The sequence below is a fragment of the Hermetia illucens genome, chromosome 2, assembly GCF_905115235.1.
Source record: "Hermetia illucens chromosome 2, iHerIll2.2.curated.20191125, whole genome shotgun sequence".
NCBI lineage: Eukaryota > Metazoa > Arthropoda > Insecta > Diptera > Stratiomyidae > Hermetia > Hermetia illucens.
The window spans coordinates 110,080,709-110,106,684 of record NC_051850.1 but is presented as its reverse complement, the minus strand read 5'-3'; the positions used below and the strand labels follow the sequence as shown (position 1 = coordinate 110,106,684).

The following is a 25,976-nucleotide window of genomic DNA, read 5'->3' as shown; positions in this document are numbered from 1 at the left end:
AGCTGGGAAAAATTGGTGGAACTGAAATTGTTAGTCTGATAAGGAAAATGCATAAAAGTGTGAAAAGTATCTTAAAACAGTTCAGTGAATTTTATTGCTTAACTTGTCATTTTCTTCGTCCGTTTCCCCGTAGTAATAAAAAATGGTGGTGAATTTGCTCGTGAGTTGTAAAAATAAACAAAGCTGGACACATAAATCATCACGGAATTTTGAAAATGGTTTTCTAGGTGGCGACAGGACTGTTAGTAACGTTTAGCAGTGGTGCCACAGCATTGCGTGGTAACTTTTGTGGGCAATGTTCCCCAACATCTGGAGTGAAGTGCATTGATGAAACAACGTTTGCAATTTGTGACACAAGTAAGTTAAATGCGGAAGAATTCCAGAATATGCGGCTTGATATACCGACCATATTTATGGGTATAAAAATGCAAATACCTGTCTTCCATAAGGATGTTGCCAGGCTATACATATAAGACAGACACGCAATTACACAATAACAAAATATGGCTCAATACTATGTTTGATCATTTTCTAGCGCATAATATGCTTATATTAACAATATTATACCTACAGTGAAAATGTACAACAGCAGGGCCAACACAAAGACTTTTGAGTTAACCAGAAACTTCAACCAAAGACAATTGTTCTTATCAGTCGAAAACTGACTCTCCATTCATTTGATATGTATGGTTCAATGTAATGCCCTGATTACTCAGCAAAGTTTACATTAGCGCCAATGCTTTCTTTTTAGATAGATCGGCATTACCAAACTCATTCTTAAAGCTTCAGAGATAGCACCCGAACTCTGCAAAATGGACCCGAAAACATTAACCGTCTTGTCTTGCTTATATTATTGATTTACACACAACACACGCCTTCATATCGCCAGAGTTGTTAATGATTCCCTCCTGAGAATGATTTATGTACATTTAAAATTTTACTCCTGTCGTGGATGATGATTATTGTACTATTGCGATTTGAAGTTTGCGGAACTAATAACTGATTACGGTCACTTTATGGATTCTGTTCTCTTTTAAGCCTGATGAATGGCTCATCGTTGACTTTAGTCATGTTCCATCGTTGAGTTCCTAAAACTTATCGTACACAATATGTGCTTTCTTATTACTTTCTTTCATAATTTTCTTTTCGATGGGATTAACAAACTTAAGGATGTGTAAGTGATAAGCCTTTAGGAACGACACAAGCGTAAAAGCAAATACAAACAACAATGACTCAACCGGCATTCAAACCGGGAGCACGGAAATCGAGACGCCGACACTCAACAACGGCGATATTACATGAATTATAAAAGAGTAGTTGAAATTGTAATCACAATGCGCAAACCCATAATCTCAATTACTTGTTGTTGATGGTTTTCGCATTATTTACCTCTTTGAAGTGGATGGATAAGAATATCCAAGGGAGGTCAACTTTTATACTGGCTATAATAGCCCTCTTCAACCTGGCCGATTGCTGAGCAGAAACAGCCGCACACCCCGCTGAGAACGCTGCTTGCGTCAAACGGACCGCAGATAGCCCACTGCAAAACTAACTGGGGAAAAAGCGGAAAGAGGACGACGTGCCTGATGGAGACTTTATCGAAGTAGTTTCCAGAGCCCAAAAAAAGAAGGCGAAGAAGGAAAAAAGGAAACAACTGACTCCGCTACCAGAGACACGTCTATCCAAAGACAAGATGGCTGCCCACCAAAAGCTAGGAGCAGAAAAGACGAGGAAACGAAGAAGGACTAAATCGTCGGATCTGCTCATTAAGCCGACGGAAGGCAAACCATTTGAAATTCGCTACGGGATGCAATCCGAAGACAACGGGACAGAGGTGTCTTCCGCACGAAAACGAGGAGTGGCGGAGTTCTCGTCGAACTGGGCCCAAAGATGACTAACAAGAGTACGTTCTGCGAAGCGGTCAAGAGGTTATTGGGGGAGAAGGCTCTTCTTTACAGCCTAGAGTCCGTGTGCTCTTAGAAAGCCGGGATCTTGCTTGCCTCATAGAAAAGGTCGGAGTAGAGGAGGCGATAAAGCGTGAATTTTCAGAGGTCACCAATGCCCGGGTAGGTATCACCTCTGTAAATGCTCGAGGACAAAACTCACTGTGGTGGAAGTCCCTGAGCAATATGGAAGGATACTCCTTAGCAGCGGGAGAATCAAAATTGGATGGATAGTATGCAGGCTGCGAATGTGAATAGTCCCCATCAAGTGTCTGAACTATGGCCAAGTAGGTCACCAAGCAAAGACCTGGAATAAAAGCGAGAGTTGCGTTTTGTGCAGGGTTCGTGGCGCGCCTGGTGAGAGCGTCTCACACACTGCGAGCTCGGTGTTCAGGGTGGATTTGGAGAGGGCTAGACAGCGACCGGAATCATCCTCATTCTACAAATTAACGCGCTCCCGAGTGCAACCGCTCACCTGTTGCTAGCGCAGTTCGCTGCGGAAGTAAACACTGATCTAGTGCTGATTAGCGAGCAATACCGAAACAAGGATCCGTCCGAGACGATGCCGGACTTCCGGCGTTTCGACGCCCAGGCTGTGAAGGAAGCATTCCTGACTTCACTTTTGCGTCGGAATCTCTGGCATCATTGGTGGACGGGTGACGAGTCCTAGAAGACTTCTCGGCAAATGATCATCAGTACATCGCATTTGAAGTGGTTGACGCGACTTGCCGGCGAGCACCAACGCGACGTTCCCCTGCCTGTGGAATGTTGCGAGGGTGAACATCGGAAGTTCGGTGGACGGGTGACGAGTCCTAGATGACTTCTCCGCAATTGATCACCAGTACATCGCGTTTGAAGTGGTTGAAGCGAATTGCCGACGAGCACCAACGCGACGTTCCCCCTGCCTGTGGAATGTCGCGAGGGTGAACATCGGGAAGTTCGTCGAAGCTCTTGGAGCAGGTAGGGCCGCGTTGGAGGGGGCTCCAGAGGGTGGTAATGTCGCAGCTGACATCGTCGTAAATCCCGATAACGACGGTGTGTGGGGCTTCCATGCCCTTGAGGGGCCCCAGGCGCGACAAGCCTTCTATGTACTGGTGGACGGCCGAAATTGCCGACCTACGGAGAGAGTGTCATAAGCTCGGCTTTTTGGCACAACGTTTGCATGCCAACGAGGAGGCATGTGCTATGAAGGCACAGCAAAAAGGAGACTCCGTAGCACTATAAATAAAGGCAAAGCTCGCGGCTTGCAGCACCTTGTTGACGAGGTAAATGAGGACCCGTGGGGACTTGGCTATAAGCTTGTCACCAGGAAAATCGGGGTCTGCGGAGGTCCTGCATAATAAGTACCGACCAGATGGTCCGCATTGTGCGGGCATTGTTCCCCAGACACCTTGTACGGGTTGATGTAGATAATGCGGAAAGCGTCGAGGATTGTCCCTTTTCATAATGAGAGTGCTCGAAGAAGCGGTTCTCACTATGAAAAACAAGAAGGCGCTAGGCACTGATGACATCCCGGCGGAAGTTTACGCTGGCTTGAAGGAGAGCATTTTTCCTTGTCGCTGGAAAGTGGCCAGACTCACGTTGATCAGTAAGGAAAATGACTCGGAGCTTCTGTCTGCATACCGACCCCTGAATATGCTTGACACGGCCGGAAAAGTGCTCGAGAAGCTCATCAAGAGTAGACTCGCTGAAGCGATCCGCGCTGCCGGGGACTTATCCGCAAGGCAGTTCGGGTTCAGAACAGGGAGATCCACAGTGGATGTTAGTATGGAGGTCGTATATGCAGTTCATCGAGCCGAGGCTCACAGCTGCCGGTTTCGAAATACCTTCAATTCCGTAAGACGGCCAGATATGCTAGGCACACTAGAAAACTCATTTCACGTGCCAAACTATCTCTTGCAGGTAATGAGGGATTATCTAAAAGATCGCTTCCTGATCTATGAGACGCTAGATGGCCAAAGGAGGGTGGAAATCACGTCGCGAGGATCCAGCCTAGGGCCGGACCTCTGGAACGCTTCTTATGATAGTCTGCTGAGACTCAATATGCCCGAAGAGTCGCGCCTGGTCAGTTATGCAGACGACGTTGCGGCACTCGTTGCCGGATACACTGTTGAACAGGCGCAAAGCAAACTTGGCCTATTGATACGACGGGTAAGCGGATGGATGACTCCTCATGGTTTCAGCCTTGCGCTGGAAAAAATTCCATATCGATCGGCGAGTTGACTATAGAGTCAAAATGAACGGTTAAATACCTTGGTTTAATGCTCGACTCGAAGATCAGCTTCTTCGAGCAAATCAAAGCAGCAGCGGACATGGCTTCAGCTGGAGTCGCGGCCTTCAGTCGACTAATGGCGAATGTCGGGGACTCTATCTTTCCATATGGGAGCAACGCAGTTGGTTCTGCTCTATGGTGCGGAGGTATGGGCTGATGCCCTTGACAAGGAGGTGCATCGCAAACGCCTTGCTCAAGTGCAGAGGCATTTTGCGAGTGGCGTCTGCTTATCGCGCCGTCTCCGAACCGGCTGTGATGATGATCGCGGGAGTGATCCCCGTTGCCCTGCTTGCAAGGAGCGGAAAGCTATCTACAGCCGTAAAGGCAAGAACTTAAGAGAGATAGTTGCCCGTGAAAAATGTCAACGCACCCTTACCGAATGGCATCGACAAATTAGACCCGTGGTTGAACCGAACGCATGGTGAGATTGATTACTTCCTTACTCAACTTCTAAATGGGCATGGAGGTTTTCAGTTTTATCTGCACAGGATTGGGAAGGCGCGATCTGCTGTTTGTGTGTTCTGCAATGAAATAGCGAACGACACTGAACACACCCTTTTCTCTTACGATTGGTGGGACGTCTTTCGTCAGCAGCTCTACGCAGACACAAGGGAGCCCTCTCCAGACAACATTGTCAGAGAGATGCTGAGGAGTGCTGGTACCTGGAATCGTATTTCGCATTATGTACGGGCTCTTCTTATTGCGAAGAACTCGACCGGTGGAGGGATCAGACGGTAAGGGTTTCCTGAACTGACAATTCCTGATCGCCGTTATGTATGCTACAGAATCGTCCATTCACATGTAGGGGGCCAAAAATTCTTCGGAAGATTTTTCTCTCGAACACGGCCAAGAGTTCGCAATTTTTCTTGTTAAGAACCCAAGTCCGGAGAACACATGAGGACTGGCAAGATCATTGTCTTGTACAGAAAGCTTTGACCCTATGGTGAGACGTTTCGAGCGGAACAGTTTTGTAAACTGAAATAGGCTCTGTAGGCTACAACAACCGTGTACGGATTTCATCATGGTAGCTGTTATCGGTTGTGATTTTCGACCCTAGATAGGAGAAATTATCAACGGTCTCAAAGTTGTAGTCTCTTGTCTTTATTCTTCCCGTTTGACCAGTGCGGTTTGCTGTTGTTGGTTGGTTGGTTTTTGGTGCTGACGTTACACTGAAGTGGGTTTTGGTTCCGTGCTTTCATAAAGATTGGGAACAATGTGAGTACAGATGTTGATCCATCTCTTGGATGCTGTAATGACCCTGGTGGTGTGTGAAGCAGTTAAATGATCAGTTACATTTTAAGGTTTATTATAAATGGCACCCAACTGCAGGTGGCTACAATATCGGCGAGTGCCGGAAGAAGAAAGGGGCCACTTAAATTAAAAAGCCATTTCGAAACTTGGGCAACGTGATCTGGAAACTGGAGACTGGAGTGAAGCGCCGAGTTTATAGTTTCCGACCTGCTGTCTCAGTTATCTTTTAACATAGATGACTATTTTCAGTACGATAGCACAAAGGACGACCTTCTCGAAGCCTCTGGAAATATAAATATGCCCATAGCCACTATGAAAACGATTACCAATCTTATAAACATCTGTATTATAACCATTGCTTATCAATAGAACTTCTTTACCAATCAGCTATTTGCTGTTCTGAGTAGAAAGGGTGATATATATCACAGTGAGGTACTTTACGCCACTTCATACCTTTCTCGAAGAGTACATAGAAGAAGTGTGCAACTCCAAGAAGTTCTCAGACCGAATACTATCTCTCAAGTTAAATGGGGTAACTGCTGCTGACAAATGAGACATCATTTCAAATATTGTTTGCGTAAACGCAAAGTCACCAATATGCTAAATGTCAATTTAAAGAGGGTTTTTTTCAAAACACAATATATTTTCAGAGGTATATATTATATGATTTGGGCGCAAGAAAATCTCATCAGGTCGAGGCTGGTACCGCGGGAGCAGAAAAATTCTAAACCTCTACGTTCTGAAGCGTTTGTTTTCTGGAAAATCTGTTTATACATATTTTGGTTGACTTGTTTGGATGTGTTTTATAAGGATTGTGAAACTTACTTCCGGGTTAAAGCTCTGCGTTGACTGAATGCTTTGAATAATTTTAGACAACCAAGAAGCGTGCTTCTCAATTCCGACGGGGTGGTTGTAGTCTCGTATCTTTTTATATAAAAGCTTAATATCTTCTTAGATCAGACCCACAAGTTTTACACGGTAAGCTGACGTAAATATTTAAATTGTATTCAGTACATATAGATTGGGCTTTATTTTTGAATCTTTGGAAGTTACTTTTCTAATCAAGCTTTTGAATATTTACTATTCTAAAAAAATCTATGTTCAACCGCACCAAACTGAAATAGAATTTTTTAAAGATAGACACTGCAAGAGTTATAAATATCCCAGTAACTTTTTTCAAAAATGAGTTTTTGACTAATATTTTATGAAAATATAGGCTAGCTACGTACAGCATAATCCATAGGTTGAGATAATTTCAGGTTTTTCCACTTTACACAAAACACAATATTTTCTAAATTTAAACTGTCCTTACAAACCTAAATTTCCAGCAATACACCACTTAAGATCGCGAAATGGATCAGTGTTATTGAGAAAGTACAATTTATAACCAGGCCTAGTGTGAACATGGAATATTTTGAATCGAAGTTGGTTGGAGTGGGAACTCAGAGACGTGAAACAATAACACTTATGTTGCAGGCAGTAAAACGCTAGCCATTACTTTTGCTACCACTTCACCACCATCGAAAATTATGTGACTAGTCCAATCACATGAAGCATAACAAGCATTTGTTAACAATATTCCCGATTTATGGGTTTCTTAATCAGGACGCAAGTTGATGTTATTTTCTACTACTTAAAGTCGATACGTGATTCTAATATAAATATTTTGAACAATGTTTAGCCTCTGAGAACAACGGAAATAACTTTTATATGCATATTAGATTTCTGTTCTATACACACACATTCCATAGGTCATATAGATATGTATGTTGCAGATTATTAAAACGTAGTAAACAACTTGCATTTGCACTGGAAAACAAGTGTGCCATTGTGGCATTCACAACACCAATAACGAGTTCACGTTCTTAGTATCAATAATACCGAATATGCATGGCTGGTGATTTAAAGATTTACTGTTAAAAGACTACAATTCAAGAAAGTATCTTCTGAGTGAAAATATACTTTCTATATGTAGCTATTATAATGCTCAACCCGAACCGGAGCCAGTATATTTTAACTAATCCTCTAGGGCACAATTTTTTCTGAACCATTGAAAGTTTTTTCTCTTTTGAAATCCTCTGTAAATCACTTAAAAATATTTCCAATGCATTATGCAGTTTTGACTAATAAATTATATTTAATTATATATTTATTAATTAAGGCATGATTTATAGGTAATGATCTTTAAAGACATAAACCTTTCTTATAATTGTCACTCTTGTCATCATAAACGGTGCAGCAACTGGGGCCGGTATAAGCCTGCTTTAGTAGGGAAGTCTCCCCTAGTAGGTAATTGCCACCCTGACCTGCACTATCGCTCCATCTAAAGTAGGATCTGCCACGTCTTCTTTTGTCATCATAGGTGACCGGCTGACCACAGTCTATTGAATCAGCTTTCTCAACAACCAAACAGTCGAAAGATTCCACATACGTTTCTTCGCTTCATATTATACGGAATAGTCCATAGTCTTGTAGGAAGTAAAAATCCCTTCGTCAACCAAACACAATGAAAAGTTCACAATTTTTTTTAAGAATCCTAGTATCTGAGACATGCGTAAGATTATGGTCTTGTAAAATAATAGCTTCGCTACCTTTAACTAACATTTTTTGTAAGTTGAGACAAAGCCAAGCGCGGGTTTGATTATCCTTATTATTATCGGTTGTGATTTTGGACTCTAGATACTCCTAAGAATATTTTTGAAGGGTTTCAAAATTGGAGTGCTCTATCTTTGTTATTTTGATTGTGGTTTTTGTTTTTGCTGTTGACGCTGTCACCATAATTTTCAACAAAACGTTTCGCGCTGGATGCTTCATCTGAAACAATTTGTACATCTCGGGCTGTTGTTCCCATTGGGTTGGGTGGATTTGAAGAGAAGAGCTTCCCTGGCGCATCAACCTCAATCTTCCATCTCTTTGATCTCTTTGATCGCCTTTGATGATGAAAGCCTTTCAAAATCCTAATCATTCTCAATAATTTGATCATGATGCCATGTCCTCTCATGGAGGTGTAATATGTGGCCTTGAAGTCGATGAGAAGATGCTAAAACTGATAGCCATATTTTAATTGTTTTCACATCGACTACCGCAGAAAGACGACTTGATCCGGTGTTTGTTTGGCGGGAGAGAAGCGTCTTTGGTATCCAATAGTTACTTTCACGGTTTTTTGTTTAAAACAAAACCTTGCTAAAATCGATTAATTGCCTGTCTTTCCGGAAATCTTCAAAAGACTCTGGTATCTGAGTTACAGCGTATGGGATTTTCACCCACTAAAAACCATTTTGTAAGTCTTGCCTCACATGGCTCTAGTCTTTGCCCATTGATGGGATGCGCAACCGTTCCTTTCCCGCCTCCTTCGCTACTATCAACAATCCTTCTTCCCACTATGTGGTTAATTGCAATCCAGTTTTCCTAGTATGCAAGCAATTTCACCAATTAGACTTTCCGGTGCTACCATCTCTCTCAATATCGTGAAACTAGGACAGTGGAAGAAGACATGCTACGGGTCCTCCGGAATGCTATCGCAGCTGGGTCAGTTAGGTTTGCTTTTCAGCTTCAGTTCAGAATTCAGACATTGATCGACTTGATACAAGCGTGTGGTAAACGCTCCTCCAAATCCAGCCTCGCATCTATCATCACTCCAAGGTATTAGATTGCTGGTCTTGAAGGGATGATATCCTTCGCCATTCTAATACACTTTGTGATAAGTACCGCCTCTTTTTGGTCCTCCGCGGGTGCAAGGCCTGCATCCCGTAGTCACTTCTTTATAGCATTGTTTGCTACGGATGAATACAACTCTACATACGCTTGATATCTTGCGACAACAATCACCGCTATGTCATTGACGTAGCCCATTATCGTAGCCTCCCGTCAACTGGAACGTGTCGGCGATTGATCTGGCCGTACGGAGGCCGAATTGTCGGCCTGATATGTCTCTTAGACTCCGGGTACCAATTCGATATCCTGAAACTTGTCAGGTGTCTTGACCTATCGATCCATTTGAGGCAGGGTTTGCCAGGTCTTCCTTTTCTACCATGCCCTTATATACTTTCCGGGCTGTGTCATAGCAGTGTTTCCATCACTTGCTGCACAGACAAAATCTAATCTGATACTGATTTGCCCGCAGTGAACGCTCTTTGCTATAGGGTCGGTCATGTTCTGGGCGTATGGCGTTATCCGGCTTACCGGAAATTATTTCACAGATAGTACTCAGAAATGTTATACCTCTATAATCGCTGAACTGTGTGAACTTTTGAGGGTTTTGTGTAAGACAAAACCTTATTAGAATCGATTCGATGTTTGTCTGTCTGACAGTCTGTCACACCCGATTTATTCAGAAATGCTGCACCGATTGTCACAAAAATGTGTGACAGCATGTGGCCTATTGAAGAAGTGGCACAATTTTGTGTTAAGTTTAAGGGAGCTCCCTATATATGTGAATGGAGGGTAAACCATTTTTTCCACTGAATGTAGCCATGGGGGATATCAAATGACAGGGCTCAATCAATACGTTGCGAAGCTGGTCCCATATTTGATAGGGGAGTGCTTAAAATATGACCCTCAAAAAGTTTAACAGGTCTCGTCCTCAGAACCTATCCAACCGAAAAAACTGAAAAAAATCGCAATGGTGTATCTAAACGAAATCTGGGCCACAAAATACATCCCGTTCCGATATTATGTAGATACATTTGCCCCTTATAGGCGTTACGAAGGGCTGTGTTGTGGATGGCTTCAGTGTTAACTCTCACGTGATTGTCAGAGGGGATTCTGGGTGGTGTTGTTATTCGAGCTCGGAGCATCATGCCAACGAGAAAGTGATCCGAGTCTATATTGATTCCCCCATGTGTTCTGACATTCATCAAGGTTGCGAAGTGGCGGCGTTCGATCAGCACGTGGTCAATTTGGTTGGACACTTCAATAATTTCGAGTGACACTGCTAATTGAATAACCCGCAATCCGTTATCATTTGTATTTTTATGTAATCTATGGGAGCCAACATATCGCCTGAATACGAGCTCTGTCCCTACTTGCCGGTTAAAATCCCCAAGTATGATTTTCATATCATATCTGGGGCAGGCCTCAAGGGTTCGTTCTACTGCCTTCTCCGACTCTGCAGCCTCCTCTATAGGGGCGTGAACGTTAATGAGGCTTATATTTCTAAATTTACCTCGAAAGCGCAGTGCATAGCCGTTCGCTTATATTTTCAAAGCGATAACAGCAGGTTTCATTTTTTGGCTGACTAAGAAATCTACTCCGAGTACATGGTCTACCGAATGGCCGCTATAATATATGGTGTAGCGACTCTTCTCCATAAAAGCGGTGCCTGTCCAACATCAACCCTATATTGGGACAGGGTATCGGCTAGCTGCTTGGTAGCTCCACCTGTATACAGGGAGCGCACATTTCATGAGAAATGCCCAAATCGTTATTCCGTTATCGTTGCCGAGTTCGTCGTTGTAAAATCCATCCAGTCCGAGGCTCCCTTTGTGGCTTCGTAACAAGTTGTTTTCCGTGTAGGGTTGTCAGCCCTACCCAACCCGCAACCTGGAGGACCCGTTGGCACAATTTTTCCCCTTTTTATGCGCGGGAGACTCGCCTTCATCCTTCTCCATCTCCAACTTTTCATTAGGAAAGAGCTCCCAGCGGTCACCACGTGGAGGTGGAGATAGGGTTTGGTAGTGGAGCTGTTGGTGTTGGTTCAGCAGATGTGTTCCAGGTGTTATGCTCCATCGTGGGTACCAATACACGTTTCGCCCTGGGACCTATACTACCCTTTGACCACCTGACCAAATGATGTTAATAGTGCAATATTATTAATTATTAATATATTTCCCTATGAATTTATTACACCGCAAAAAACCATATATAAAAGTTATATTGTTACGAATTTGCTTTTACGTACTTCTACCGCTTTCACCAATTATTACGACTTCCTTCACGTAACCCCTTCGCTGTCACCAATTGTTACGTTCTTAGCTGTTCGTACTCATCACTCATTACATTACTTCCTTTGCGTAGGCCCGTAGCACTAAACACAAAAACCCGTTCTATAGCTTTAATACAAGCGTTTATTAAACACTTAATTATACAACCGTACTGTATAATTACTTATAGAACAATTCTTTAACTAGTATTCGTGGCATATTAATACCCGATGCGATCTGTTCTAACTCTAGAACCAGACTGACTTTGTGGGCGGATTTCCGGCCCTTTTATACCCCGCAGAACATTCCGGAAAGGCATGTAAACACTTTACTAGAAAACTACTTTGCGACGGGATTTTTCTATAGGAATTAGAGTCATCTGTTGACAATTATCGTAACTAAATACTCGCCCTACTGTTATACAATTTTGATGTCTTGGCTAATTGTCATAACTACGATTCACATTGACGTCACACATAGTTTTCCAAAGTGATTTTCGTAACAATATACACAAAGTAATCTTACGCTTGTACCAAAATAACCCGAATGGGAAATTTCTTCTGAAAACAATGATAAACAATTGGAGCCGGCTATCTTTATATGCACCAGGTGATGAAGACGGCCCTCTAAGCCCACTGTTGCTTTATTTGTCACTAAAGCCGTTATTTTATTTTTTGCAAAAAACTAAATACAGGTTGCAAGTCGAACATAGCATACTGTTGAAATATACATTGAGCCATTTAATGTGCGTTGACGACATCAAATTGTCTGCCAAAGGCGAAAATTAACTCCGCAGGACACCGCCATACAGGTCAGTGAGTATATCGGCAAGCAATTGGTGTCCAGTCTAGGCCTGTTCTAGTTTTGCACTAAGGCCCACGAACTCGATATCCATAACATCTATCTAGTGTTCGGTCCTACGCCATCGCTCCGTCTGAGGTAGGGTATGCCACGTCTTCTTTTTCTGCGATAGATACTGCCTTTACAAACTTTCCTGGCTGGATCATTTTCACCCATACGAATTAGGTGACCCGCCTAGCGCAACCTATTGCGCCGGTCGTGGCATAGCTCTTAAATTTCATTGTTTTATAAATTATAATATAGAAGCGCGGCTAAGTGTTCACAATTTTTCTGGCAAGAGCCCAAGTCCCCGATATAAGCACTGCGAAGATCATTGGCTTGAGCAGAAGTGACTTTGAGCGTTGGTGAAATGTTTCGAAAGGGATATTTTTTAGCCAAAATAGCTGCTTTTGATCGCCAACAACCGTGCGCGGTTTTCGTCGTCATACCTGTCATCGGCTGTGATTTACAGCTCTATATTGGAAATATCCGTCGAATTCCGTCTGCGCGATCTGGATGCAGCCAACATGTACATCGCGGTTTGTTCTTCTCATGATGTTGTGTCCAGTATCGTCAGCATAGGCCAAAACAAGCCCTGAAGATGATAGGGCTTCTGGCATTTGCTTGGACTTGGCGGATCACTTTTTGCAGGGGCAGGTGAAAAAGATGTTTGGTAGAACAACTCCTGATCTCAGGCCGTTGTTGGTGAAAGGTCTCCAGCTGTTTTTATTTGTCCACACAGCTGTTTTTATTTGTCCACACAGATTGGTTAGAGCCAGCGTAATCAGTCTTATCAGTTCTACTGGGATGCCGAATTCATTCATGGCTTTATACACTGTTTACCTGATTATATTATAATAGAACACCTTGAAGTGCATGAAAAGATGGTGAAACTAATGACCATATTCCCACATTCTTTTATCGTTTGCCCTGAAGAGAAAATTTAATCTGTTCGTGATTTGCCTATAGTATGGGACGATAGTGATCTGGGCATATTAGGCATATCGAAAAATATTTTAGAGATGATGCTCACCAGTGCAATACCTTCGCTTCAATATTTAACCAGTTCGACTGTAATTCTCTTGCCTTCTGGTGACCTAAACCTATAAATTATATAAATTCTTCCTTGTATGCTTGCAGTTGGCGTGACCTCCAATTCGCCAAAGCGGCGTCTGGATCTTGTCGTAAAACTTGAGTTGCTCGATAAAAACCAAGGAAATCAACACTTGCCTCATCCTCGTCCTTCTAAATGCTTCCGGTGTGATACAGTTGAAAAATGGGGATTGATCTGTCAAAAAATCGGGTAAGGTTAGTTCTTGCAAACAACCACTTGCACAATAGAGCTGCCGAAAAGAACCCTACGTTATTGAGGAATCTGGAGTCTGTTTAATTTGAAAAATTGCACTACAGGCAATTCTCCAGCCAATTACATCAAACTAGTGTAGATGGCAAATAATACATTGTTTCTCCGGACTTGATGGTAGAAAGGAAATATGTATTTTCCTGCACACAAGATACCGCATCAAACATTTTGGATTCATACTGTCGAAGCTCCCTACAAATGACAGCCAATTCCGACGTTCTTCATCGCTGATTACATCGGATTAGGTATACTGGTGCGTTGGGGAGCGCTGTTTTGAGTGGAAAATCAATAGGGAATAGGGAAGATCATGCACTAAAGATTGATAATACTTTTATTGCGACTAGAAAATTAAAGGACATGAAAAGCGTGTGTAAGAATCGTCGTTAGCACTCGGCAAAGAAAATGTGCGCTTAGCTGGTTTGCAATTCAGTCATAAATCGTATGAATAATCGTCACGATGAGCTAAGGTGAATACCTATTTAAGGTAACTTCGTCATCCATAAAAGATTTGAATGTGAGGTTAGAGTCGGCAGGCATTGCTTTCTTTGTAATTAAGACGCGAATCAGAAGTTTCTTCCGTTTTTCCATAATCGCAGCTAGTAGTAATGATCGTGATTTAAACTGCTCGTGTTCAGTTACGTTCAGGATTAAGAGCAGTTGATCATAGTTCAAGAAAATAAGCTGGCTGAATTGTGTAAAGTATTCGGTTTGAGCCTTGAGCTTACTGATAATAAGCCTACTTTTTGTTGGTGGCAAAATGTGATCGAACGCTTGGAGTTTTGTAAATTGAATTAGCAAACTTACTCTTATTTCAGACGGTAAAGCAACGAATCGAATTCTCACCTGCCCAACAGGACTAAAATGTGTCAACAGCATGAAGATCTGCGCTGATGTTGATGTGGGAGAATGCGTATCCAAATGTGGTAAATGCGAGAACGGCCGATTTGCTTGCATCGGACTTTCTGCTTTCAGTCTTTGCTTTGGTCACAATGAGACCTCTAACGTGTCGGCCAAATGTGCTTTAGGAAAAGTGTGCAGTACAGCGAAATTCGATCCCAGCAGTATAAAGCCAAATTTGGATTTCTGTTTTAATGAAGTGGAATTGGAGTATTCAGTAAGTTTTAAGAGTTGAACTGAAGATCTACTTTGAATTGCCTTAATTCCTATTTATTGTAGGAAATTGATTGCTTCAAGTATCAGGCCCCGACGTTCATTTCTACTATTGATCCGATATTACATGTCCAACCTTCTACGCCTGTCGTACCAATACAACCAGAATTACCAGCTCCTGTAACAAGTCAGCCGGAGTTACAACCCCATGTAGCAAGGCAACCAGAATTACCGCCTTTCGTATCAAGGCAGCCTGAATTGCCACCGATCGAATATCCAGTGGAGGTGCCCGAACAGGATCCTAATATCTTCTGCAGGAACAAGAGAATCGGCAAATATCAGATATTGAGTGATAGGAAATGTCAAAGGTAAGAAATGCCCAGTTGCAAACATTGAATTTTTGGCCTTATAATAATACGAGCTGACTAGCTCTTCTGCTGCTTCATTACACTCTAGCCCAACGTTGACTTGGAATCCGTATATTTCCACCTGAGATATTCAGGTAATCAATTGATGGTTTAAGTCGTAGATCACTACCAGCCGATCACAGTTTACACTGTTGCTCCAAAGTGTTTCAGATTTCTTGTCAAAATGAAACCTCATTGTCATGCTTCCCCTTGGCATTAGTAGTTCGGAATACCGCCTAGAAAGAATGTCAACCTTCTTTCGATTTTTGCAGCCCTTCGCATCACTATACTCCCGGACATTCTGAAGATTATCCTCCTTGCCTGCATCTGCATGTGAAGGTGGAGGGAGTGAATTCTAGAAGGAAATCCAGGGATGCCATTGGTCATCCCCTCATTACCCAGTAATACACACATAATCTTTGAATATTGTTTAACTCGCTGGTTGTCCTGCTATATACCTGCAAATCACCGAAGCCTTTATAGCTTTCCGACATACGGTTCAACATGTACCTTCCAGAGTAGTTTTTGGTTCAGTGTAATTATAAAATACTTGCCCTCGTTTAAACTCCAAGCCATGTTGTCTAATGGTTCTGAGGTAATCAGCCTTCCACTTCCCAGTAAATACTATAATGGCGGTCTTGATTGCATTGATGCGCAGTTTGGGCGTACTACACCAGGCCTACTACTAGGAATTCTCAATTCAGCTTGGATTCTAGGCCATAGGGTATCCTCATCTTTATCTCTTGAGATTAATACATCATATCGATAGCATGATTGTATTGGACCGTATTGTTTCCTCTTCTAAGAGTTACTCCACATTAGCGGTGATAGTACTTCACCCAATATACAACTGTGAGTAGTGTCCATCACAATATTGATATTTTTTGGCCCTTCTACTTGCCTGCTTCTTAACATCCTGCCCATCTAGAAGGCCTAGGTGTTCCCGGCTCTTTTGCGAATTAGGACATTTCTGTTGTCGACCACTTCTTCGACGTCCAAAAATATACACCGTACTTTAGGTTCTAGATTCCAATTCTTGAATTGTACCGAAGCGAGAACCTTCACAGACAATCTCCTGTACTGCAATTAACGTGGAATTCGAATCAATCCTGAGGATGCGATCACGGTCCAACCAGCAGTCACAAAACACTTTACTCAGAAGATCGAATTCCAGACAATGATTCTAAACGCTAAGTAATTAAAAATAAAAAGTAAGAAGTTAATTTTAGAGAGAAAAACACGCGCCTGTCTGCGGTCAAGGCTGGAGGCAGAAGAGACCGATTCGTCTCCATGCGGTTCTTCCTGCCTCTAACCAACGGCACATTCTCACAGCTAGCTCTCCACTCCCGTGGCGAGTTCTAAAGGCGTGGAGAATTCCGTGCGCCATCTATCCGTCATACGGATTCGAAATAAATTTCGAATGCTGCGAATCCTGCTGCGCCACAGTACTATTTCTATTATCTTCAGTATGGCGTTATACATGGTATGGTTATGGTACAGACAATTTCGACTGACTCATCTATTCACAGATCCTAAGATAATTTCTAGGCTCCTCTGAAGTAGTCCTGGAAAAATTCCATCTACTCCGAATGATTTCAGCCGCTTAAAGGTTCCAACTCGCTATTTTACTGGAGCTTCTTCGTCGGATGGATGCCGAGAAACGAGTTTTGAGAAGCAGATATTCTCTGTCCTCCACATTCCCGGTAAATATCCCGTCTTCCTTTTTTAAACTGGAAGAGCATATTGCTGTGTAGCTCGGAAACTATTTCACTTTGTTTGCCTGAATCGTCGTCAGTTCGATTTTATATCTTGCCCAGTTCTCGGTTTGCTTCCCTATTTGAGATATTTCTTGCCTGTTGCTAAGGACCAATTCAAGAAGGTACTCTTAATATATAAATATAAACATATACATTTTAAATTTAGTTTGAGAATAATTGAAGTTCTCGCTTTACACAAAAAGGATCTCAAATTATGCTTGGAGCTCTTCTAAAATGCCACAGTATCGTCCTCTGCTTCAAAAAGGGCGCTTACCTATATCTTCTTGGCCACTTTAAGCCCTAGAAGATCGATGCCCAGATCATACGGATGCTTCTACTCTTGTGAACGTGGATATTGCGGTATCTTTAGTTGATGACTAGGGTGTTTAATTGTCTCCAAAGATCGTTCACCTACCCCTATCTTGAGAAGTTTGCCTTTGCACTCCACTTACGTTCTAAGAACTCTCCGAAACCCCGTGTAAAAGACTTTATTCTGAGCAATTAAATGACCCGCATCACTGCGGCTTTAGGAAGCAAACTATTACCATGTGCGCTCCTAGTATATTATCCGCGGCCAATGTCGAAAGCTCTCCTCACTTCCAGCCTAGCAATTTGGAAACTGCGGCCAAAAGTCCCTCCGCCGTGTCCTCAACCGCCCAGCTTACCAGTGCAAGGCGTAGTCGAAAACACTGAGGATGACTAAAAGTTATCATCGAAATATGTATATTTACAGAAAAAGTAAACATCGTAAAGCCACTCCTTTCTCGGCCGCAAAACAAAGTGCTATGAACACTTGCGGAAATATTCACTGCAGCTCATGCGCTTTCTGCAGAGCTGTTACTTCCACTTATCAGGAAGTCTTGAAAATCTGATATCTTTCCAGGGAGTGGAACAAGAGAATACTCCTTAACGGGAGACAAAGGAAAGCACTTATCTTCAAGACGACAATTGGATAGGTATTTAAGTACCCCTTACTGCTTGCTGAAATATTCCTAGAACGCCCTAAAGAGCACTTAAAAATTCTGATCGGCAGATCGTGTCCGCTTCGAATTCTCCGGTGCCAGTCACGTTAATATTCTTCGGAATTGCGTGGGACCGTGTGCAGAGCTCAGATCGCCGATTCACCTTCATTGAGTTCAAAAGGCTTTTAACATGTGTCAAAAAGAAGTATATCGGAAGAGCTTCGCACAGGAGAAGCTAATAGCCACCATCGGAGCGCGTATTAAATAGTGGTGATTTCGTGTGAAAAGGGAAGGTGTGACCTCACTTCCGCGACTGTCCACCATTAAAAACTTCTAAGAAGTGATCTACAAATCAATCTGCGCAGCTCTCGAGATAATTAATCCTAAGTTGTTCATTAACCTCCTAATGGTTTAGTCTCGAATGTAGATGTTAAAATGAAAAAATGCCTTTACCATAAGTTCCTTGTTGACAAACTGCTGGCTAATTTCTAAGAATTCTAAGAATATTGACCACAATGCACGAAAAGCGCACGCGGTTACTCGAGCGCTCCATTACAATGATCTGCAGTGGCAAACACTGTTGCGATAACAGCAATTGGAACAGAAGTCATTAACAGAATTTGTTCCTCCAAAAACACTGCCGGCATTTCGGACGGGTAGAACATCATCTGACTAACAAGAATGTGCGACGGTTCCAATGTGGAAGAAAGGTTGGTTGGTTGGTATCGCATACCATGAAGATTTTTGAGGGAATTCTTGACAACTCGGGCTTTCCAGAAACTACGGAGTAACTGACGCAATATACGCTCTCTACATTATACTTCTCGATCTAGAAAGGTTATTCGGTTCTTCACTTCACGTCCGATTCTAACGTACGGCTCTATTGTATGGTGGCAGGCTTTGAAGAAAAAATACAATAGAACGACGCTTAATAGGATTCAAAGAACCGCGTATGCAGGTGCTACGGGGGCTCTGCTCTCCTGCCCGGCAGATGCTCTCAATGTACTCCTGCATCTCCTCCCCCTAGACCTCCACATTAAATACGTTGCAGCATGCAGTACCGTCAGACTACGTGAGTCCGGATGCTGGGCAGCGAAGTCCTACGGCCACAGCAACATCCTAGATGAAATCCCTCGGGAAATCTGGGCATCACCCACGGACTATGTCACACGCAAGCTGAATTTCACGAGAAACTTTGCTGTGGACCTTCCAATCAGGGCAAACTGTATTCTTTACGGACGGAAAGATAGCCTATGGAGTCGGCGCGGGGGTTTTCTCGAATACACACGGTATATCCAAGTCGTATGGTCTCCGACGTTTTACCAGTGTATTCCAGGCGGAAGTACTGGCGATATTGGAAGTCTGTCGAAGGCTGGATCGTGATTCGAGCTCCAAGCGTAACATAGCCATTCTGACCGACAGCCAAGCGGCCATCAAGGCCTTGTACTCAACGGCTGGTGGGGAAGTGCAGAGACACGCTTAACCGTCTGGGCGGCACACTCAAGGTCACTCTTCTCTGGGTTCCCGGGCATAGGAACATAGAGGGGAATGAGCGGGCTGACGGATTGGCCAGGCAAGGCTCTGCTCTTGGCAGCCCTTCGGCGAAAACAGTCGGTGTTCCGCTGGCGGCTGTCGGGGGCCGAGCCTACCCACACTACCTAGCAGCCACGGGCCTGAGATGGCGAAGGCTCACAAGCTGTGCCAAGTCAAGGAGAATTTGGCCCACTTATAACATAGCCCGATCACGAGAGCTTCTGTGCCAGACGCGTGCAAATGCATTCAAGTTTACGGCGGTCTGCACGGGGCACTGCCGAAGCTACGGAGAAGGAAGGGAAACCCTCATGCACTTTCTCTGCGATTACCCAGCTCTGGCTAGAGTCAGGCTGCGGACACTGGGTAAACCATTCTTCGGGAACCTTTGAGAGATTTCTAGCTGTAGGGTGGGAGAGCTGCTTTCCTTTGTGAATGCTACGGGCTGGCTCTGAAGATTCGAGCCGGCTGGACTCTGCCTCCCTGCTCCCAAAACAACAATCACGGTCTTAGAAGTTTGTGGCATCAAAACGGCGCACCAAAGCGCTAATTTGGCTCCTCGGAGCCGTCACTGATACCTATCTAACTACCTACCTTCACTTAAGCCCAGTGAACTTCATCATGAAATTGTTCTTGCATGCGCGTATTCCACAATTAGTGTTCTCTGCGATCAATGCGTCCGCAACGTCGCCGTCTATAATTCTAAGCACCAGCCACCTCGTTGCGATAGAGGTAAAGACGCCTTGTATCACTATGATCGCATTCGAAATGAGAATATCTGCGATGGATAGGGAGTTTCACTGATCGTGGAAAAATTGCCCAGTAACATAGTCATATAAATCGCACTGGCGGGGACTCACTTGCTAAGAGTGGTTTGAGCACCGAAGTTAATGAGAAACGACCATAAAACCTACGGAAAGAACTATGGCTTGATACGTTAAAACGGTTCCGGGGCAGATGGGACTTCGCGCTACTTGCGTTAATGGCATTATTAATTACATGAAGTTGAGGTTGCTCGATATCAATGTTCTTCAAGTACTGCTACGTAAGAAAAGCACACGGAAAGTGATCGATGCTGTTACTTTTACTAACTAACCTACTACTACTTACTACTAACCTTCTTAGTACTAACCTTCTTTAACTCCTTTTTGGCATCTACTCTCAATCTTGAACGAGGAACTCCCTCGGCGAATGGGGCAGGCACCGGTAGGCATGCTGTTTAGGTAACGATAGCGAAGTTCCATATATGGTTATTTTATGCAATGTAATCTAAAATCCCAGGGTGGCCGACGAGTAGATCACCTTCGAAACATGCGGCGTAGAACTATAAACGAGAAGCCTTGGACGGATCTGAAATACATTTCAACTAACCAACGGAGATGTTACATTAGTGTAGTTGACCCGCGAAGCAACTATGCTCAATAAATACAATATATCTTTCTAGAAATTCCAGGAGGATTGCGAACCTTAGCAATTTGCTAGCTTTTGTCAAGGCAAGATACAAGTGGATCCTCGCATCGAGGGGAGCCAAGAGAACTTTGCACGGACGAATATTTCTGAATGCCGCTCCTATAAAGAAATTTGGGGATTATACGCCTTGAACTGCTTCAGTATCATAAGGAATATCTCGATGTCTCCCATGGCACAAAGCGCCTCCACTTCCTGAACCTAATGAAAATTCATTATAATACTGGTTCCGAGCATTTCCCTCTGCCTCAGATATCTACTTATACTTCTCATTTCTCCACCGATGAATTTCAGGATATCCTCTATAATCATCTACACTTACAGTGTGTGGCTAAACCCTACGAAGCACGGCCTGCTCCGAGGGGCTGGTATAAGGGTAAACTGGTTCCATTGGTTCCATTTATAAGATGGAAAAACCTAGAATGATTTAAACAACTTCAAATGAACCTCGCTCCTTAATATGTTTTCTAAGCTGGTAAGCTCTATGGAGAGATCCACTTTCAATCAATGCCTGGAGGACTACCACCCTTTCCCAATAACTGCTTCGCCAATAGGAGGCACATTTCCACCACCCCAACTACTATCTTTCACACATCTTTATTGGGAGGAGCCAAAAAAAGTAGATTTTCGACTTATTCATTGGCATTAGTAAGGCTCATATGAAAGGGTGGACCAGTCCCCCTTGATGAACTTAATAAGAAGTTCTCTCTTGGAAAATAATGTGCAACAGGAAATTCTGAGGCCATCAGATTTTGGTAAAGAATGGAGTGCCCCAAGCGTGTGTCCTGAGTCCGGTGCTCTTCAATATCTACACTTCCGGACTCCATGTAAGATGCTCCAATAAAGTGGAGATCTTCTACTATGCGCACGATTTCCTCATCGTGATAATGTGAGGTTCTAGGGAGGAAGCCGAGAACATCCTCCGCCAGCAGGCAGAACTCTTCACCAACCAATGTAGCAGTCTCAAACTGCCCGCTGTCGTTGTCCTCTCGAGAGCCTCACAAATGTATTTAAGCTAAACTATATAGAGGGATAGTAAAGCCTTTTCTGCATTATAACCCCTCAGTATCTCGAGAAAAAGATATAATACCTCCTAACTGCCCCCTAAGCCGATGGACTGGCCTCGTCATGTCCACTTCGACTCATGCCGTTTTTACTCTAGGTAATAAGCCTCTTCCCTCTTACAGGGAAACTCTGCTGGCTGCAAGAGAAATTCTAACTGCCAAAGACTTTAACCGTCCTGTTTACTGTCTCATCAGACGAAATCACGTCGCCTGTAACGTTTTAAATTCCATTCAATCATAGAATAAGCCGATGCAGATTGAGCAACTCACACTTTCAGAAACTTCATCATTTTAAATCTATACAGAGAGGAAGCCTCATGTGATGCCTTACGCTGTGAGGAGAAAGCCCACAAATGGGAAGCCTTCGGTTGACTTCACAAATACTGAATGCGCCGTTTTTTTTTCAAAGTTCGAACCAGTCTCTTCCCTTTAACCCCCCCCCCCCCCCCCGCCCGCCCCCCTCTGCCAAGTTATTAAGCTTACAAGCTACGCAAAGGTCGACAAAATTATAATCATGACGGATTCACATCAAACTATGAAACCCCTCACAAGTAATTACCAATTACCTAGCCACAGCCACGTGTTAAAGTTAGGAAACCTCAGTTTAACAAAGGCCTTATCCTGAAAAGGCAAATGAGACAGCTAAACGGGATAGGATAGCTAGCCTCCCTCCCCCTTCACTTTCTCGGATATATGTCCAATAGAACGAAAACTACAAACTAACTTCCTTGCAGGAATCTTCCATGACATTCCGAGGGAGCCATGGTTCCAGCAAATACCCCTCAGTACGGGGGGTATGAACACTCCAAATAGATTTTCTACCAGCTTTCCCTATAATACAGTTTTCCTCATCAAGAAAGGGGCCGAAAGAAACAAATGACGATGTTATCTTACAGTGTAACAAGTTCTCCAGGCGCAGGACTACTCTCAACTAGAATGAATCATACAAATCTTCATCAAATCTTCTCGGAGCGGGTGATTGGTCTATTTGGAATCAGACTCTAGCTTCGAACTCCTCTTTCTTTTGCTTTCTTTTCTATAGCCTCTTGTCAGTATCCTGGCCGAATATGTTGTTGGCCTAGACCATGTTATTTCCATCTACTTTTCTTTTCGCTTTTCTCCTGTTTGGCGTGCTTTTTCATTTATAAATTACTAATATTTATTAGCACGCGTTTTGGTTTTTGCGTGCGAACGGCAAGGAGTAACTTAGTCTTCCGATCGCTCCTCCTAAGGAGATGAAGCTCCCCTAGGGAAGAACTGCACATATCTTATTCGCTGGGATTATAGGCAACAGCCTGTCATTGGTTCCCGTCGGGAGTCATCGTAAGCCTGGACGTTAGCTTGCCGGGACGTCACAAAACAAAAGAAACTCACACAAACACACATAATATCTCCTTATTCTTTATTCTTTCTAACCTCCATTTCTATTCTGTAGGTACTATTTCTGCTACCACAACGGACATCAAATGGTTGGCAAGATACTCACTTGTGCTGAACATAGTGTTTTCAATCCGACATCACAGAAATGTGTTCGATCCAGTTTGGGTTTCTATTTACTGCATAAATGCGGAGGAATTGTATCAATCAATGGAACTACGACGCGGAATGAATATACCTCATGGAATTATAGTCCACCACTAAACGCCATGAGCTCACTGGAGTACATAAAATCATTAAATGAAATGCGGCACATGGGTCTGGCAGATCCTTATAGCCTGATAACTCCAGATGCGGGACCAGATACTTTCAATCAGCCAGACCCCTCTTCTCACCACAGACACCCAACAGTTGGGACAAGTTTAGTACACCAACGTTATCCTTTGAACTATGGCACTCCCTCGAGCTACATTGACACCAAACGTCATATGAATCTAAATAGTCAACACCCAGTGAGCAATCCACAATTTCCAAATGCAGTTGGTGCATCATATCCAGTAAATCCAGCGAATCAAATGGAGTCAACATATCCTGTAATGCATGAACCCCATGTAGATTCCCATACTCAAATGAATTGGATGGAACCTGCTGATTTACCAAATCGATGGGAACAAATGAATTCTATGGACCAAGTGCCTATCCCTGCAAATCATATGGAACCAGGAGGTGAACCGGTTCAACCATATTGGAGCTGGCATTAATCAGAAAAATAAATATAATATTGTACTTACGGTAATAACGTTTTTTAAACTTACTATGAAAGACGAAGGCACATTTGTGCCTTTGATTCTTTCTTTCTGGAAAACACTAAAATAATTAAATATGGGTCAATGCGCGGAGCATAGCGTTGGTAGCCAGCGGTTCTTCCAACTTTTCTTAGACTTTCCGAACAATCTACATATTAAAGATCCTTTATCCCTCACAGTTCTAGCATGATTTAATATATTTTTCAATTAAGTAATCAAAACGTCCCCAAATATCCGATCTATAAGCCAATGTAGTTTTTCATCCGAGATTTCCATGGGACTAAGTATTAAGGAAAATATGAACTGATCTCCACACTAATTTCCCATTGGGAGAGAAAATTGATGAGAAGGACAATAAATCTAGATTATCTAATTAGATACTGTCCCATGAAGGAGGCGAAAGAAGAAATCTTAGTCTGCGCTTAAAACTAAAATTCATTAAAAACTAGAGTACAAACAAGATTCTAGTGGACCAAGCGAAAATAGGTTACAGCATATCGAAATTGGGGAGGGAAAATAATGATGTCAGTGGCGACGGAGTAGTCCATCAACCCAGCAGAAAGCCTAAAGAGATCAAACATATCAAGGATCGCTTGTGTAGTTTCGGAAAAGGGACATTAAGGGAGCGAAGCCGGGCACTATAGTCCACACCATGAGAGTTCTTTTCGAAGAACAGGGATCGACTGAAACTCTAGGGCAAGTGAATCACAGCAGCACGAAGGGACACATAGCAACTCCGCACGTTACTTACTAGTAAACTGGTCCTCAGTAAAATAAAAATAAAATGCTGAGATCAGGCAAAGAGGTAAATAAAGTATGATTGGAGTTATTCCACTTTGCTAAATCCTATGTGATCTCACTTAGTGACATTTCCCGCAAAAGACCGGCCAAGAAAATGCATCCAATGCTGTTAAACACAAAATGATAGTTTGAGCCGTAAGCCTGGAAGAATTGCCAGGGCGTTTACCTCAGTTAACGAATCCTCGTCTTGTAGAAAAATGGGCAAGCGTTCTTAACGCATTAATGGCGTCAACACGTAAGTGAATTAGTCCGGGCAAATCAAATACGTATCTGCTTGCTATACTTATGTATATATTGGTGTCACCACTGGAGCGAAAATCTGTCGGAAAAGACTCATTGATATCTGCACTCTGCAATAAACCTCAAGATGGTCTGTTGCCAAAAGCTACGACATAGAATGCGGTAAAAACCTTTTATATTTTGGCAGCTTATGCACTCAATACGGTGTTGATATTGCCATTTCAGAGGGTTTCCGTGATGTTATTAAAGAAGTCGAACGATTTGATGACCGACTGATAAAGCTCACTATTATGTCAGCTGATTGTACTGCGCACTTTTTCACTGCTTACACACCACAGACAGGTCGACCAGATGCCGAGAAAGATGCTTCTGGCAACTTCTCAACGCAAACCCCTGCAACGTGCCTGATGATGACTATATGATCATTGCCGGCGACCCCAATGGTCACATAGGTGGCCCGCAAATCTGCACCCTCCACCCTTGCAAATCAAGCCATCGTAAAACTGGGGTGAGGAACGCACTGGCCCTCCGCGTATAAAATAGTGGCAATTTTGTTAGAAGAAAGAAGAAATGATGTCATTTACGTAATTACCAGCAATTATGAATGTAGAAGAATCGTGGAAAGGCACAGTCCACAAAGCGGGCTATGCCTCCCTCGAGGACACCAAGTCAGGTAAGCGGTTCATCAACCGAGATACTTGGCTTTGGAATGACAATATTGAAATGAAGGTCCGTGTGAAGAAACGCCTCTACCACAAATTTCTCAAGGTTCAAACGCTGGCCAATTGACAAATCAACAAGAATACCAACTGGGAAGCAAAGAAAGCGATCGCTGTCTCCCGAGTGGTCCACCGCAAAGATCCTT

General features: G+C 43.2%; 1 protein-coding gene across 1 annotated transcript; it reads left to right on the top strand.

Moving 5' to 3' along the window:
- Positions 1-24,070, top strand: LOC119649802. Its single transcript, XM_038052114.1, has 5 exons — positions 1-160; positions 228-357; positions 14,406-14,704; positions 14,767-15,068; positions 23,323-24,070. Exons 1-5 carry the CDS (start codon positions 143-145, stop codon positions 24,023-24,025), a joined length of 1,452 nt encoding a protein of 483 aa, XP_037908042.1. The 5' UTR covers positions 1-142; the 3' UTR covers positions 24,026-24,070.
- The last annotated feature ends 1,906 nt before the right edge of the window (positions 24,071-25,976 follow it).